Raw genomic sequence first — 18,764 nt, 5'->3', positions numbered from 1 at the left:
CTTCCCCCTCCTCTTAATTTCTTTTTTTTTTAGTTTAGTTTGCTTCTTTCATCATAATACTCTGACTATTATTTAGCATAGATCAGTCTTTAAAAATCCATGTTTATTACTTCCTTACAACCCATACAACAGATATCCATACTCTCCCTTGTCTCAAATTTTCTATAATTTTCTTAACATATTTTTCTATTTAAGAAAGTATTAACAAAACCAAGGGTAGGAGGGGTACAATTCCACACAATTCCCACCACCCAATCTCCATATCCCACCCCCTCCCCTGATAGCTTTCCCATTTTCTATCCCTTTGGGAGCATGGACCCAGGGTCATTGTGGGTTGCAGAAGGTAGAAGGTCTGGCTTCTGTAATTGCTTCCCCGCTGAACATGGGCGTTGACTGGTTGGTCCATACTCCCAGTCTGCCTCTCTCTTTCCCTAGTAGGGTGGGTCTCTGAGGAAGCAGAGCTCCAGGACACATTGGTGGGATCTTCTGTCTAGGGAAGCCTAGCCGGTATCCTGATGACATCTGGAACCTGGTGACTGAAAAGAGAGTTAACATACGAAGCCAAACAAATTGTTGAGCAATCATGGACAAAAAGCTTGGAATACTGGAGAGGAAGTGTTAGGGGGGTACTCACTGCAAACTCTACTGTACTTCTGCTTTCAGGTATATATTTTGCAGTAGTTTATGAATACGTGTGAACATATGCTCTCTCTCACAGAACCTGGTATATATCGAGATTTTGGGACTTTGTTAGAAAGTGAACCACATGAGATGGAATTAGAGTATACTATGAAAGGAAAGGTCTCACCCGAGTAATGAAGCTGAAGGGTTGTCATTCCACACGTGAAGTCTCTGGACACAGTCTGAAGTGAAGCATGTTGAAGTGGAAATCGTTGTGTTGTTTAGGTTGTGATCGGCAGATGCAATATTATTTGATATGGATTGGGAAAGGCATACGGGAAAGTGGGCCATAAGCAAGGGTTCCAGGACTGGGGGAAGTAGAGGCTCTATAGTGGAGATGTGAGGTTCCTGCTGTCTTAGGGTTCCAAAAGACAATCGATAGTTAATGTTATCATCACATTATTTGGTAATTGGGTTAACTTTGAAAAGTCCTTTTGTTAGGGTTTGCTGTACAGTACCCAGTATCTTGTATATAGCTGTGCTATTAGTTGCTTCTGATCTACTTTGTCGAGGCTTTTGAGAGAGTCTGCATATCAATTACACAGCCTATATATTGAAAAGATTCAGTTTGTGTTTTGAAAAACTTAGAGACATACAATTAATTTTCCCCCTCTCATATTAATTAACTAGTGATTTATATGACTACATTTTACTAGAAGTGTACATAAACACCATTCCCACCAACAAAAGACTGGTGTACCCACTCCCACCCCCCACTGGCCCAGGAAGCTGCATGTCTATCCCTCACCACAGGGTTTTTACTTTGGTGCCCTACAATTTGGTCAGGTCCTGCTTTTAGTTTCCCTTTCAGATCTTCTTACTCAACTTCTGTTGATGAGTGGGATCATCCCATACTCATCTTTATCTTTCTGACTTAGCTCTGTCCAAGATGGGACAGAGAAGGTGGGTTCATTGTTGTTGATAGCTGCATAGTATTCCATTGTGTATATATACCACAGCTTTCTCAGCAACTCATCTGTTGTTGGGCACCTGGGTTGCTTCCAGGTTTTAGCTATTATGAATTGTGCTGCTATGAACATAGGAGTACACACCTCTTTTTGGTTGGGTGTTATGGAGTCCTTGGGGTATAACCTCAGGAGAGGAATTACTGGATCATACGGAAGGTCCATGTCTAGCCTTCTGAGAGTTTTCCAGACTGCTCTCCACAGAGGCTGGACCAATTTACATTTCCACCAGGGGTTCCTCTGTCCCCACAACCTCTCCAGCATTTGTTGCTGCTGTCCTTTTTGATGGATGCCATTCTTACAGGAGTGAGGTGGTATCTCAGTGTTGTCTTAATTTGCATTTCTCTGACAATCAGTGACCTAGAGCAGTTTTTCATATGTTTGTTAGCCTTTTGGATCTCCTCTGTAGTGAATGTTTTGTTCATAACCTCTGCCCATTTTTGGATGGGGTCATTTGCTTTTTTGGTGCTAAGTTTGCTGAGCTTTTTATATATTTTGATGATTAGTTTCTTGTCGGATATATGGCATGTGAAGATCTTCTCCCATTCTGTGAGGGGTCTCTTTGTTTGTTTAATAGTTTCTTTGGATGTGCAGAAGCTTTTCAATTTGATGTAGTCCCATTGGTTTGTTTCTGCTTTAGTCTTCCTTGCAATTGGGTTTGATTCATCAAAGATGTCCTTGAGGTGTAGGTGGGAAACTGATTTACTAATGTTTTCCTCTAAGTATTTGATTGTTTCTGGTCTGACATCCAGGTCTTTGATCCATTTGGAGTTGATTTTTGTTTCTGGTGAGATAAAGTGGTTCAATTTCATTCTTCTGCATGTTACAACCCAGTTTTCCCAGCAACATTTATTGAAGAGAGCTTCCTTTTTCCATTTAATCCTTTGGGCCCCCTTATCAAAGATTAGATGTCCATGGGTGTGGGGATTTATTTCTGGGCTTTCAATTCTGTTCCACTGGTCTGTGTGCCTATTTTTGTTCCAGTACCATGCTGTTTTGATGATGATGGCTTTATAATATAATTTAAGGTCTGGGAGTATGATGCCTCCATTTCTCTTTCTTTTCCTTAAGATGGTTTTGGAAATTCTAGGTGTTTTCATGTTCCAGATAAATGATTGTACTGTTTGTTCTATTCTCTTAAAGAAGCTTGGTGGAACTTTGATGGGTATTGCATTAAATTTGTATTTGGCTCTGGGGAGAATATTCATTTTGATGATATTTATTATTCCAATCCATGAGCATGGGATATCTTTCCATTTCTTGGTGTCAGTTTCTATTTCCTTGAGTAGCGACTCATAGTTTTCGGTATATAAGTCTTTCACTTCTTTGGTCAACTTTATTCCTAGGTATTTGATTGATTTTGCTGAAATAGTAAATGGGAGTGATTTCTGGATGTCTTCTTCTTAAGGTTTAGTGTTTGCATTAAGAAATGCCACTGATTTTTGTACATTGATTTTGTAGCCTGATACCTTGCTATATTGCCTAATAACTTCCAGTAATTTTCTACTGGATTCTTTAGGTCTTTCTATGTATACTATCATATCATCTGCAAATAGTGAGAGCTTGACTTCTTCCCTTCCAATCTGTATCCCTTTGATTTCTTTCTCTTGCCTGATTGCTATGGCAAGAACTTCCAATACTATGTTGAAGAGTAACGGTGACAGTGGACAGCCCTGTCTAGTCCCCGATCTGAGGGGGAATGCTTTCAGCTTCTGTCCATTGAGTATGATGTTGGCTGTAGGTTTGCTATATATAGACTCCACTGTCTTGAGGAATTTCCCATCTATTCCCATTTTTGTAGAGTTTTGACCATGAATGGGTGATGGATTTTGTCAAAGACTTTCTCTGCATCTATTGAGATAATCATGTGGTTTTTGGCTTTGCTTTTATTGATGTGGTGAATGACATTGATTGACTTACGGATGTTGAACCAGCCTTGCATTCCTGGGATGAATTCCACTTGGTCGTGATGAATAATCTTTTTGATATGTTGCTGTATCTGGTTGGCCAAGATCTTGTTTAATATTTTGGCATCTATGTTCATCAGAGATATTGGTCTGTAGTTTTCCTTTTTTGTTCTGTCCCTATCAGCTTTTGGTATCAGGGTGATGTTGGCTTCATAGAAGGTGGAAGGGAGTATTCCTGTTTCTTCAATCTTATGGAAAAGCTTAAGAAGTATGGGTACTAACTGTTCCCCGAAAGTTTTGTAGAATTCATTTGTGAAGCCATCTGGTCCAGGACTTTTGTTGTTGGGGAGGTTCTTAATAACGGTTTCAATTTCTTTATCTGTGATTGGTGCATTTAGATTTTGTAGTTCTTCTTGGTTCAGTTTTGGAAGGGCATATGCTTCTAGGAATTGTTCCATTTCTTCCAGATTCTCTAACTTGGTGGTGTATAGTTCTTTATAGAAGTTTCGCAGGATTCTCTGGATTTTTGTGGTGTCAGTTGTGATATCTCCTCCATCATTTACAATTCTATTAATTTGAATGTTCTCTCTTTTTTGTTTGGTGAGTCTTGCTAGAGGTTTGTCAATTTTGTTTAATCTTTCAAAGAACCAACATTTGGCTTCATTGATCTTTTGTATGGTTCTTTTATTTTCGACGTTGTTTCGTTGTTTATTTCTGCTCTAACTTTAGTGATTTCTGTCCTTCTGGATGCTTTAGGGTTCCTTTGTTCCTCTTCCTCTAAGTCCTTGAGGTGTGCAGTAAGGTCATTCATTTGAGCTTCTTCTTGGTGTTTAATATGTGATTGTATGGCTATAAGTTTCCCTCTCAATACTGCTTTAGCTGTGTCCGAAATATTTTGATAGGTTGTGTCTTCATTTTCATTAGTTTCCAGGAACATTTCAATTTCTTGCTTGAGTGAATCTCTGAGCCAGTGGTTATTAAGGAGTGTGTTCTTTAGTTTCCAAATTCTGTGACTTTTAATAATTTTCTGTTTGTTGTTAAATGTTAGTTTTACTCCACTGTGGTCTGAGAAGATACTTGGGATGATTTCAATGTTCTTGAATTTATTGATGCTGTCTTTGTGGCCTAACATGTGTTCTATCCTTGAGTATGTGTTATGTGGATTTGAAAAGAAGGTGTATTCCAGTTTTTTCGGGTGAAGGACTCTGAAAATGTCCAAGAGGTCTAGTCTGTCAATCTCTTCATTCAATTCTCTTGTATCTTTGTAGGTTCTCTGCTTTATTGATCTGTCTGTGAGAGTGGGGTATTGAAGTCTCCCACCTTTATTGTATTACTATTGATGTATTTTTGAAATTCTTTCAGTAAGTGCTTGATGTATTTAGATGGTCCCTCATTGGGTGCATAGATGTTAATGATTGTTAAGTCTTCTTGGCTGATTGATCCTCTAATCATTATGTAATGTCCTTGCCTATCTTTTACTACTTTATTTAATTTTAAATCTATCGTGTCTGAGATGAGAATGGCTGTTCCTGCCCTTTTTTGTGGACCGTTAGCCTGTTTTCTATCCTTTCACTTTAAGTCTTTTTTTATCTTGTTGTGACAGATGGGATTCTTGCAAGCAGCATATGGTTGGATTATGTTTTCTGATCCATCCCCCAACTCTGTGCCTTTTGATGGGTGAGTTTAAGCCATTGACATTTATTGATATTATGGATTTAATGTATTGTAGTGCCTTTGTTCTAAAAAAAATTTTTTTTGTTTGCTCTTATATTTTGCAAGTAGTATAGTGATGTTCTTGTTTATAAGAGGTCTTTTAGAACCTCTTTCAGGGCTGGTTTGATGATGGTTGCCTCCTTTAACTGTTGTTTGTCTAAGAAGGTTTTGATCCTTCCATCTAGTTTGAATGAAAGTCTAGCAGGATATATTATCCTTGGTTGAACCCCTTTTTCATTCAGGGCTCGATAGATATCTTGCCATTCTCTTCTGGCTTTTAGAGTTTGAGTGGAGAAGTCTGCAGATAATCTTATGGGTTTTCCCTTGTATGTGACTTTTTGTTTCTCTCTTGCAGCCTTTAGGATCCTTTCTTTATCCTTACTTCTTCTCATTGTGACTATGATGTGTCTTGGTGTCTTCAGGTCTGGTTTGATTCTGTTTGGTACTATCTGGGCCTCTTGAATCTTGATGTCCTTTCTGTTATTCAGGTCTGTGAAGTTTTCTTCTATTATTTCCTCTAGAATGTTTGCTTCCCCTTCCTCTCTTTCTTCCTCTGGCAGGCCAATTATGAGAATGTTACTTCTTTTGAGATCATCCCATATGTCTCTGTTGTTGTTTTCAGTGTCTCTCAGTCTCTTTTTAAGCTCTTTCACCTCTTTCTTAGTTTTCTCTAATTCATCCTCTGTCTGACTAATTCTGTTTTCTACTTCTGTTAGTCTGCTTTCCCTTGCTTCATCTTCTTTTTCATTACAGCTATTTCAGCCTTCAGTTCTCTAATTGCCTCAAGATAATCAGTATTTTCCTTGGGGGTCTCAACTGTTGTTTCCCTAATACTGCTATTCCTTTCCTCCAATGTTGTTTTCATTTCGTTTCCAGAAGATGTTATCAGAGCTCAAGCCACTAGAAGGGTTCCATCTTCCGGGAACCCTTCCTCTTCTTAATTTCTGACTGTCTCTACCAAATAAATGAAGATAATTGAAAAATATATTTATAACATGATCAAAGTGCATAAAAGAAGACCTAAATATTTGGTGACACATAATAACTTCACAGGTGAAAAATATATTTTAAATACATAATCCTCCCCAAACTAATCTCAAAATTCAATAGATTTCCAATAAAATTTATTTAAAATTTTAATAATTTATAAAATTTAATATGCACGAACAAATGTCTACAAATAACTACATCATTTATGTATGAATGGTATAAGAAATGTCAAAAGGAATTTTCACAACAGATATTAGGATAAATCACAAAATTACAATAATAAATTAAAATTATGGCACTGTCATAGTGGAATGGATCATAAATCCCAGAAACACAATTAAATGCTCATTTAAAACTTTATATATGATATATGACATTATATAATATATTGACTGATGATATTACATCATATATGTGATATTATGCATATTCATGATATTATATATGATAAAGTTTCTACCACAAAACAGAAGGGGGGACATATATTTAGCACATAACTTTTATATTGTTTTTTAATTACCTTTATTTATTTATTGGATAGAGACAGCCAGAAGTGGAGAAGGAAAGGGGAGATAGAGAAAGAGAAAGACAGAGAGACACCTGTAGCCCTGCTTCACCACTCGCAAAGCTTTACCCCTATAAGTGGGGACAAGGGCTCAAACCCAGGTCCTTGTGCACTGTATCATATGTGCTCAGCCAGGTATGCCACCAATTGGCCCCCAAGCACAGAGCTTTTATAGAGAATTGCATATTATAGGGAATTCATACCGTCGTATATTATGCCTTATACTCTACTCCACATAGTCTGCATGAATTTCAAATTATTAAAGATCTCGATTTTTAAGCTAAATGCATAATGTCATTTAAAGGAATTGTAATTAGTGATCAAGAAAGAGTACATTGAAGACAGCACTTTAGATCCACCAGATTTTTTAAAGTTCATTGACTCCTAAGTGGCTCAGAAAGGATAAAATGAAGTGAAGAATCATCATGTAGTCTTGGAAGACTATAGGTGCTTGAGAGAGCAACGGGGCAACATCTGCTAAAGTACGTAGACATGTTTTGCCTTAGCAATTACTAGGATATATGAGCAAAGACACTGCTGAGAAGATATACAATGAGACTTACTACTGTGTTCTGTGTGATTAAGATATATTTGAGGCGGGAATCGGGCTATAGCACAGCGGGTTATGCGTCCATGGCACAAAGCTCAAGGATTGGCTCACAGATCCAGGTTTGAGCCCCCAGCTCCCCACCTGCAGGGGGGTCGCTTCACAGGCAGTGAAGCAGGTCTGCAGGTGTCTATCGTTCCCTCCCCCTCTCTGTCTTTCCCTCCTCTCTCCATTTCTCTCTGTCCTATTTAATAACGACATCAATAACAACAGCAATAATAACTACAACAACAAAAATATCTTAAAAAAAAAAAGATATTTGAGGCAAGGTGGCAAAATAGCCGCTTTATCATGTGCTTGACCTAGGCTTGAGCACCACCGGCACCACAGTGAAGAAATTTCAGCACTTGGGCCTTTGTTTATTCTCTCTGCCTTATCTAAATAAATAAATAAACCAACAAGCAGAGAAATTAGGAGCATCCTGAATAGCCATTACTAGGGGAGTGGATAAACGATCCTATAATGGATGCACCGTGCAGTGGCACGCCTGACAGAGCACATATATTTATCGTCCACAAAGACACAGATTCAAGGCCCCAGTTTCTACCTGCAGGGGGGAAGCCTTCAGGAGTAGTGAAGCAGTGCACAGACATGTCTCTCATTCTTCTTCTCTGTTCCACTCCCTCAATTCCCCCTCTGCCTCTATCCATAAATAAATAGATAAAAATAAAGTCCCTAAAAATCTAACTGGCATCTTTATAATTACTATGTATGTCTGTGCAGTTTAATTTCCATGCATTTTATCCTTTTTTAATCTTAAAAGATTTTTATCAATTTTTTATTTTAATGAGAGGGAGAGAAATATACAGAGAAAGATACAGATTAGAGACCAGAGCACTGCTCAAGTCTGGTTTATGGTGGTACTAGGGAATGAACCTGAGACTAAGCCTCAGGCATGAAAGTCTTTTGCATAATCATTATATTTCCCCCAACCCTCCCCTGAATGTTAAACATTGGCAAAAATCCTACTGTACTGATGGATGTTATTTTACTGGTTTAAATTCATATACACAAAAATATAAAATCTTAGTCATATTTGCCCTACTTTTTTTTTTTGTCATCTGTGGAGCTTCATTCCTCTGGGTCTGGGTCTGACCTTTTCAGACAAAAACAATGAGTCAGAGAAACAGAGGACAGAGAGAGGGAAGAAGGAAACCACAGAACAGAAATTTCCTTCAGTGTGATGGAGACTAGGATCCAACATGGGCGCCTCACTCATGGAACAGAAGGCAGTATCCAAGTGAGTTATATTGCTGACCCCCTAGAAACTCTTTAAAATACATAATTCCTGTCTATTTGTAATTTCCATCAACTCTTCCTAGAGATCCATTCCCAGCAGCATAGGATCAGTAGTTGAAGGTCAAAAGGAGACAAGGCTAAAAGGTTATAGTTTTTTTTTTAATTTTTTAAAAATATTTATTTATTCCCTTTTGTTGCCCTTGTTGTTTTATTATTGTAGTTATTATTGTTGTTGTCGTTGTTGGATAGGACAGAGAGAAATGGAGAGAGGAGGGGAAGACAGAGAGGAAGAGAGAAAGATAGACACCTGCAGACCTGCTTCACCGCCTGTGAAGCGACTCCCCTGCAGGTGGGGAGCCGGGGTTCGAACCGGGATCCTTATGCCGGTCCTTGTGCTTTGTGCCACCTTCGCTTAACCCGCTGCGCTACAGCCCGACTCCCTAAAAGGTTATAGTTTTAAGTCCACAAGTCTGTTTTGCCTGCTTCCAGTACAAGTATTGTAACTTTCTAGATTTCATTTAGAAAGGGGGCTCACTTTAATTTACAACATCAAGCTTTCCATAATTTTATTGGGAAAAAAACTGTTATATTTGATAATAACAGGACAAATTAATATATAGTACATGTTATAGAATGATAGTCATATAAATAAATATTAATTGAATTTATAATTCTACTCAATAATACTAATCACATGCATTAGTCCAAATCCTCTTAATTTCACTAACAGGAAGTTTAAGAAAGCATTAGCTGTCACACAGTAAATGACAATAGTTCCATGTGAATCTTTATTTAATTTTGTCTCATACTTCCTGGTTTGGGGATTCATAGCACCAGTTAGTTACGGACACATACAGAAACTTTAATTGTCAAGGGGAAATTCTAAAAAGAGAAGAAAGGAAAACAAGGAAGCTTAATCAACTTGGGAATACTTTGTTTCCCTTAGGGCTGCTTTGTTTCACTAAATGCAGGATTTACTAAAAACAAGTGAAAAAGTGCCTCCTCAGTCTGAGGCTGTGCTGATGTAAACTGTGTAAACCCATCGTGCAGCCCTCAGGGACTGTAAATGTCTTGCACATTTTTCTCTGTACCTGTAAGGGTGGTGGAGTTTGTCTGACAGCAGAAGTGTGACTCTGACACGGTTTAAAATTGGTGGCATAATAAGAAGACGGTGATCCAAGGAGAAAGTGTGAATTAGAAAAAGAAATCATTTTTCTCTCTCTGGTAGCTGCAAATAGCCTAATCCAGCTCCATACTTCCAAAACTCTCAAGGTAAAAGGAAGAAGACTTTGTTGGGGGAGTTTTTCTTTGTTAAGTACATCATCACCAATGACATGTATTTGCTAAAGTACTTGGGTTTTCAAGCTTTTTCATTTCGTGAAACTAATAGATCTCTTGATTCTCATCTAGCAGTAGCCTCTAACCCGTTTTCCACCTCTTTTATCTTCACCCCACCCACTCTCCAAAACCAAGCAAGATTTCTGGAATGAAGTCAAAGAGTTTTGTACTTTTTTTTCTTCACAATAGATAGTTTGAGATAAAAGTAACACGGGGGGGGGGGGGTAGAGGAGAGGGTGGGGTTAGCTAATAAACTTTGTAGCTGCAAAATATTGGGGTTAAAAATGAAAGCACACATGAGAAGCAATCATAAACAAGGAGACAGGGAAGCATGGTTGATAACAGAGATTGAACTCTTGGCAAATGCCTGCAAACTTGTAAATCACCTTGCTGCCCCCACATCACCTGAGCGTTTACTACAAATATGAGATCTCAGACTTCAACTAGACCTATGAATGAGGATATTCAATCTCATAAACCGAGCTGTTGGGGTTTGCCACCTACATTTCATTTCAGAAACACTGAACAAAGGCCTTACCATATTTTGGACTTCCCAATATATTAGTAGTTTGATAACAACAAAGCCAGGAAGTTTTCATTGCTTGTGCCAGACATTTAGTTATTTGAACACCCACACAAATTAAGATGACTGTGTAAGTAATCTAATTAGGAGATAATATTAAAAAAAAAAAATCTAACATCCCTAAATGTTAGGCCAGGCTCTCCTGATCCCTGATAGGAACTGCTAGAAAGTATAAAACCACTTTCCTCCAGCAGCTGTTTGGAACTTAGAAGCTCTCCCATGCATCAGGATTATGTCCTAACTCTAAAAGTGAAAAACTTTTCTCTAGTATGATGACACCATGCTTCAGCAGGACCATCTGTATCTCTGCTCCAGAGAGACTGTGTGTGTGTGTGTGTGTGTGTGTGTGTGTGTGTGCGTGTGTGTGTGTGTGTGTGTGTGTATGCACATCGAGTTATGCTTATGATCAGACTGAAACACAAGCTTAGCCTAATCAGTATCAGAGAAACCCATATGCAGTCTGTGTAAGCAAGAGGAAAATGACCTCAAGGGGCAGCCCACTGCAGCAGTACATAAATACATTGGCAGATGTGTCAACTTGGCATATTAGTCCAGGAGTACAGTTCTTTGGGGACGAAAGTCCAAAGACAAAGACATTTGTGGGTTGCTGGTCAATCTGGAGCATTTCTTCTAATTTTTCTGGATGTGTTTTTGACAGGAGCTTAAGGGCAGTTCAATAAATTAAAATGTATTTACATGGCAATGAAGAATTATCTTGACACTCAGAGTTATTTAATTACCAAGGTGCTTTGCGTGCTGTTAAAGTTAAGACTGTGTCAGCCTTTATTTTCTTTATTTTCTTTATTCTTTATTTTCAGGGCCATGCGGTTCAGCCAGAAAGGATCCCCTGGGTTGGTGCTTGTCATTTATATAAGAGGAAGTCTCCTTACTGACCCCCATTTCCATAGACAGCTCTAAACAGATCGGTAATCTCAATGTCAGACATCATGATGAAGTCAGCGCCGCCAGGGCCAAATGTCCTCCTTCAGGGATGTAGCCTCCATCTCAGAGGGATTGTAAATGAAGTCATTCCCCATTTGCAGTCTTCAAAGCATGTCAGGGTTGCTGTCTGTCTGAGTGACATTCAGAGAATTTTCTTGAGGCAGGAAGAGGTAAGTGTAGGATTAATATCTATGTCGATGCAGGAGCATCAAAGCATACTTAGTAAACAGTGAACTCATGTTAACAGAGACTAAAGCAATTTTTCCTAACTTATAGATCCTATTCACCTTATAAAAGTGAATTATCATTGAGATCCAGGTTCTAAAGAGATTACAGTCTCCTGGATCCTCAGAGTCAAATCCTCAGCACTGAGTTAGGTAAAAATAAAGAAGAGTAAGGAGTAGGGGCAGAACCATATTGGTGCTCTTCTAGGATTTCTATTTTCTTCCAAGTTCAAAGTTTTAACATCACTTTTGACAAGTAGGATTAGGCATAGTTTTAAGCATCTCTTTAGCTAATCCATGTCAATGAGATAAATTTTCTTAAATAAAGACGAGAAAGGATTGCTGGGAAAAATTGAACTGCATAAAGAATGAAACGAGACAACTACCTAACACTGTATTTGAAGGTTAATTCAAAATTGATTAAAGACTTGAGCGTAATACATAAAACATGAAATACGTAAAAAAAAAAAAAAAAAAAAAAAAAAAAAAAAAAAAAAACCTTCCTTCTTTAACATTAGCTATATCCTTGGGATATTTTCAGAGTTTCCACTCCAAGCAAGGTAAACAAAACAAAAATAAAATGTGGGACTGCTATATCTAAATAAATAAAATAAAGTAGAGAAAGAGAATGAAAGAAGGAAGGGAGGAGAGAAAGAAATAAAGAAGGAAAGAAGGAAAACATGTCTCAAAGTGAAATATGGGGGCTGGTGGTGGTGCACCTGGTTGAGTACACATGTCACAATGTACAAGGACTTGGCTTCAAGTCTCCAGTTCCTACCATCAGGGGGAAAGCTTCATGAGTGGTGAAGCAATGCTGCAAGTGTCTCTCTGTTTCCTTCCCTCTCTACCTTCCCTTCCTTTCAATTTCTGGCTGCCTCTATCCAATAAATAAATAAATAAAGATAATAAAACAATTAAATGGAAAAAAATAAAGGTGGACTGGGCATGGTGTATTGTATCAAAACAAAGAATTCTAGGGAAGGAAGAAGAGAGAGGGACTGAGGAGAAACTTGGAATCCTGGTGCATATTGATGAAAAAAGACCTAGGTAATGAGTGAGAGTGTTCTGCAGAGAACTTTCACAGGGAGATGAGAAATTGCACTCATGTGTCAATGACCGCACTATAAACCATTAGCCCCCAATTAAAATAAGAAAAAGGGTCTTCAAAAAAAAAAAAAAAAGACACAGCATCAAAAGAAAAAAAAATCCTACTGTATAGGAAAAGATATTTACACACCATCCAATCAGCAAGCAGTTAATCTCCAAAATATACAAACCATGTATATAACTCAACAATAAAAATCAATCCAATTAAAACTGAATAGACCCTCCATGAAAATGTATTCATAATATTTGATGATAATGGAAAGGGATGTTGATTGGATAGTGTGTTGTTTTGCCATGTCCTCAAGCCAGGTTCGAGTCTGCCCTTCACTACATTGAAGGAAACTTTAGTACAATTGTCTTTTTCACTCACCTGATCTACTTTCTGTGTTCTGTCTAAAATAAGAAAGGTATATCAAAACAACAATGAGATATCACCTCATATCTATGAGAATGTCTATTATTCAGAAGAAACAAGTGTAGGAGAGGATATGGAGAAAAATAAATCTCTATACACTGTTGGTGGGGATATAAATTAGTGCAGTCATTATGGGAAGCAATAAAGAAATTTCTCAAAAAAAATTTAAAAATTGAGGAGTTGGACAGTGGTGCACCAGTTGAGTGCACATGCTACATGTAATGCACACGGACCTAGGTTCAAACTCATGGTCCCCACCTGCAGTGGGGAAGTTTAATAAACAGTGAAGTAGTGCCACAGATGTCTCTCTGTCTCTATACCTTTCTGTCTCCCTACCCTATAGATTTCTGTCTTTACCAAATAAATAAATAAGACATTTAAAACAGTTTAACTTAAAATTCATGTGATATAGTCTATTTCAATAAATATTTTAATATTTTTTAATTTACAGTAGCCAAAAATAGAAAACAACTTAAGTGCCAATAAGGTGGGAGTGGAATGGATACAGACTTCATTTATATACACAATGGTATATGAGTGAATTTTATCAATAAAGAAAAATTGAAATTCTGATATTTGCTACAATATGAATATATCAAAAGGGTTTTTGTGTTGAATTAAGCCAGAGGAAGAAAGACAAATGCTTTTACTCATATAGAGAAATTAAGGAAACAAATGAATTGAAAAATAATAATAAACTGTTGAACTTTAAAACCAATTAATATTGACCTTTGAATGGAAGAGTGAAAGTGGGGAGGCAGGATGGTTGAGGGTAATGTTAGTTAGGACAAAGGAGATGTACGTGTCCATTTTCAGTTATGCACACCTGAAAAGTGGTATGACACACTAGTACTACAAGCTTGAATAGAAAAATTCTATATAAGAACTCAAGAAAGTTGGGTGCCCTGTCTGATTCAACTTCTTGTGAGCTATGGGCGCTCAAGGGGTCTTTACTTCCCTAGTTCACATTTTCCCCATCCACATGAGGAGTGATTACTCTGGTTCATTCAAATTGTAGGATTCTTTTTCAACTATGAGAGAGAGAAAGAGAGAGAGAGAATAGGAGGAGGAGAGAGAGAGAGAGAGAGAACTCTCTTTTCATCCCATTCCTTCAGAAAAACAAATCCCTCCAGTTGATACCACTAAAGTATTGTAAATGCATTCCTCTAGGTCCAGACATCTTGACTCTGATGGTGGGATCTGACATCAGCCGCTGCCCCAATACCCCCTGGCCTACCTGTCGAGGCTACCTCCATAAGAGAACTCACTCAGGATTCCTGAAGGGCTGGAGAAAGAGGTGGTTTGTTCTGAAACATGATGGCTGCCTCCATTATTACAGACATAAGAAGGTAAACAGAGGGTAAGGGGAAAGGTTGTGGTAACAAAAGCAATAACTTGGAGAATTGCATTAAGTCCGTTGCCCAAATGTGACCTGGTAAGGTACCATATTGTAGAATTCTAGAAACAGTGTTTATTTCTGTGACTTTCAAAGAACTTTTACTTCTTCAGAAGTTCAGGGAATTGTAATTTATTTTCTCTGCAGCTGCATAAATCAAGGCTGGCATAAATTTCTATCATGTTTATTCCTATTTTCAGATCCTTTATGAAAACTTCCTTATCAAAGCCAAGAAAATAAAGACCAAATTGCATACCTAGTACCCTAGAGAAATCAAGGTGAATGAGGCAAAGCACAGCTAACATCTCATGGGAAACACACTGCCCAAGCACAGTTTCCTGGGTTATAGGAATTGATGGTAGAAGTTTTTTGAAACAGAGCACTAGAGAAGCTGCCTGGAATATTGTATTTCATTCCCTAGGCTTTATTAGAGCACTGACTTCATGTTATATATGAAAGTTGAACACCTTTATGGAATACACTAAAATATGAAGACCCAGTCTTTCTCCCAGATATTTTGCCATCATCAAGTCCCGGGTGGGTTTTAGGTCTATGGATTAGGGTAAAGTGTTTCAGATATTTCTGATGTGCAGTAAAAATTAGAACTTGCAGGCTACAGTGACAGAAAATGTATTTTTCTTTCTCTCTTTCTGTCTTTTAAGGATGTGTGTGTGTGTGTGTGTGTGTGTGTGTGTGTGTGTGTGTGTGTGTGTGTGTAGAGTATGTAGAGAGGGGACGAGAGAAAGAGAGAACAACAGTATTACCTTGGAAACTCAGAGCCTCATGCTTAAGAATCTAATGCTTTACCTACTATATTACCTCCTGGGTTAGGGTGCCAAATATATTTTCTTAGCCCTGTACAATACTGTGATTACTTTAAAAAAAAATCAAATGCAAGCAATCTAATGTCCAGAGATTTTACATAGAATTCTCAATTTCCAACTTCTTAAAAAAAAAAAAAAAAAAAAAACCTAGCTTTTGTTGACCTATATGATTATCATTGGTTTTATGTGGGTGAGGTGCTCAGGATGTTGGTGATGAATGTGGTGTAAAATTATACCCTGTTCTTGTTTTGTTGTTGTTGTGCTGGTGGTAGTGGTGGTGGTGGTTTTTGTTGTTATTTAGACACCAGGGATAGTTGGTGGGGTTCAGTGCTTGCATAATGACTCCACCATTCCTGATGGTCTTTTCTTCCCTTTTGTCTTCTTTTCTTTTTCAAGAGAGTCACCAGCAGTATTGTTCCACTGCTCACAAAGCTTCCACTGTACATTTGGGGACTTGAACTCAAGTTCTCATGCATAGTAATGTGTGTGTTCTACCAGATGTGCCACCATCTGGCTATTATCTTATCTTAAAATCTAACAAAAACACTGTTAAATATTGTTGACTGTAAACCCCATCGATTTGGTCTGGGGCTCATATTCAGCGTTAGAGCCTATGTAACATCTGCATCCCTGTGGTCATGAGTAGGAACATTCCAAGTTGTACCAACTTCAGGACCCATCTTCCTCAGGTGGTAGCAGAGGGTTAAAGAATAAAAAAGCTGGGAGTCGGGCGGTAGCACAGCAGGTTAAGCACACATGGCACAAAGTGCAAGGACCATCATAAGGATCCCACTTCGAGCCCCCGGCTCCCCACCTGCAGGGGAGTCGCTTCACAAGCGGTGAAGCAGGTCTGAGGGTGTCTTTCTCTCCCCCTCTCTGTCTTCCCTTCCTCTCTCCATTTCTCTCTGCCCTATCCAACAATGATGACAACAATAATAACTACAACAATAAAAAAACAAGGGCTGCAAAAGGGAATAAGTAAATAAATATTTTTTAAGAAGAATAAAAAAGCTATCAGGGGAGGATGTGGGATACGGAGTTCTGGTGGTAGAAATTGTGTAGAATTGTACCCCTCTTCTCCTATGGTCTTATCAGTATCTTATTTTATTTTATAAATAAAAATTAAAATAAAAAAACTGTTAAATTACTAATTCAAATTAAAAAGAAAAAAATCACTTAAATATAAGTGCATACGGAGTGAGAGTGTCTAGCAGAAGAATTAGAGAGATAGCAAAGTGAAAGCACACCAGCACATTCCTGAGGCCCAAGAGGTCCAAGGTTCAATTCTTGGCACCATTATATGTCAGAATTTACCAGTAATCTGTTCTCTTTCTCACACAGTTTCTTTCTCTTTACCTCTCTCTCTCTGTCACTAACAAGTAAATAGATAACTTTTAATAAATAAATTGCCTAGCAACAGTTGGTGTGTACGGAGTAGCAGCTCCCTCCTCTAGGGAGTACATGGGCTGTCAGTTTTAACAAAGGATCCAGTTCCCCTGTTTTTAACCATGTTGGCTTCAATTTAAACCACATTTTGTGACACTCTTTTAATAGGTATTGAAAAACAGAATTTTGCTTCATCTACTTTACTTATGATACAATCTTATTTTCCCCACATTTATTTTATATTGCCAGAGTTTCTTGCCTCAATTTGAAACTACTTCTTACATTTACAAGGAAAAAAAAATGCATCAATAATAAAATCAATGCATTTTTAAATGAGAAAAAAATTCACATATTGAATCCTGGTGACTGTTCCTTATTCCTAGGTTGTGAATTACTTATCTGCAGCACAGACTAGGAGGTGACGGCCTTTGTGACAAACTAAGCCTTAGAGCTACTTTGAAAAAACTTTGTCTCCCTCCAGTGCAAGAAAATAGGATTCACTATACTCGGTATGAAAAAAAAATGGTCGTCTACACTTGTTTTCAGTATTCTGAGTATTAAAATGAAACAGACTTGATATTTCCAACCTGGATAAGCTTTGAAAAAAATGTAAAGAGTTTTCCAATGTATGCACAACAGACATATCCTTCTCCCGTACCTCCCAAGTACAACCCTGGCAATCAGATATGTTCTTTGTTAAGCTTTCAAGATAATACCCATAGAACTCATTTGGACTCTGAGAAAATCTCACAACAAAGGTTATTCCCATTTTCATTTAAAAGGGCAAAAAGAAAATAAGCAATAATACAAATTTGCCAATTTTTTTTATTCTTGCAGCAAATGATGATCTCTCTTTTTTTTTCTTTCTTCCTTTATTAGGGGGATTAGTGGTTTACAGACAGTAAAATACAGTAGTATGTACAATGTAACATTTCTCAATTTTCCACATAACAATTCAATCCCCTCTAGGTCCTCTGCCATCTTGTTCCAGGACCTGAACCTTCCCCCCACCCGAGAGTCTTCTACTTTGTTGCAATATACCCACTCCAGTTCAAGAACAGCAAAAGACCCTTACAGCTCACACTAGAATTGGATTTTCTTTAATTACCTTCCTCATCAAAATAAGTACATGGAAATAAGCTAATGTTGAACACTCCATATATTAAGTTCCCTGGTTCTTCACATTCACTATGGTTCCTTGAGCCAGTGTTTTAGGGTTGGGTTTGCCAAGTAGCAGTCACAGGAATGGAACAGCCTGTAAATGTTATGTTTGGCTTGTACAATGTTTTTATAAAAGTTTAATTAAATAATTTCAGGTGAAGCATGTGCTGTTCAATTTGCCATAATCAATACTATTTTTCATTTCCTTACACTGAGCTCATTTAAATCACCCACAAGTTCCTGTAGGGAATTAAGTTTGTGAATGCTGGGACAGAATTAATGTGAAAAATTGTAAGTGGTGGTATAGTGGTTGGAATTAAAGTCTATATTTTACCTGTTTCTATTCCTTTTTGGAAAAGACATGTAGATATTATGGTAAATGTAGACATAGTTAAGAAAAAAATTATTCAGAGAAGCTGTAGCTGTGACCATCATTACCATAATAAGTTTTAATGTGGAGAGAGTAGAATATAAAATAGCATTTTTATGGTGCTTACAGAAGGCCAAAATGAGGTCCCTTGTGGTGCTGCACATTCCAGAATAAATTATGCCTGCTCTTTAGAATAGATAGCTATGACTGAGAAGAGTTAATGGGGCATAATAAGAACATAACAGAATAAATGAGCAGAAAATGAACTCAGCCATACAGTATTCATTCATGCAACACATATTTATTGAGTACCTTTTTTTTTTTCCTGAGGCAGGAATTATACCTAGCTCT

At 37.7% G+C, this 18,764-nt stretch overlaps 1 protein-coding gene across 1 annotated transcript in view; it reads left to right on the top strand.

Annotated features, from left to right (window-relative positions):
• Positions 1 to 18,764, top strand: part of PDZPH1 (uncharacterized) — a 128,396-nt gene that overhangs the window by 46,598 nt on the left and 63,034 nt on the right. Inside the window, exon 7 of the mRNA XM_007526815.3 lies at positions 14,447 to 14,625. Within this exon, the coding sequence (XP_007526877.2) occupies positions 14,447 to 14,625 (179 nt within the window). The remainder of the gene's footprint in view (positions 1 to 14,446; positions 14,626 to 18,764) is intronic.

This window comes from Erinaceus europaeus, chromosome 11 (genome assembly GCF_950295315.1).
Source record: "Erinaceus europaeus chromosome 11, mEriEur2.1, whole genome shotgun sequence".
In the NCBI taxonomy this organism is placed as follows: domain Eukaryota; kingdom Metazoa; phylum Chordata; class Mammalia; order Eulipotyphla; family Erinaceidae; genus Erinaceus; species Erinaceus europaeus.
Note: the sequence above shows the minus strand (reverse complement) of the source record. Positions and strands in the feature narration are given on the sequence as shown.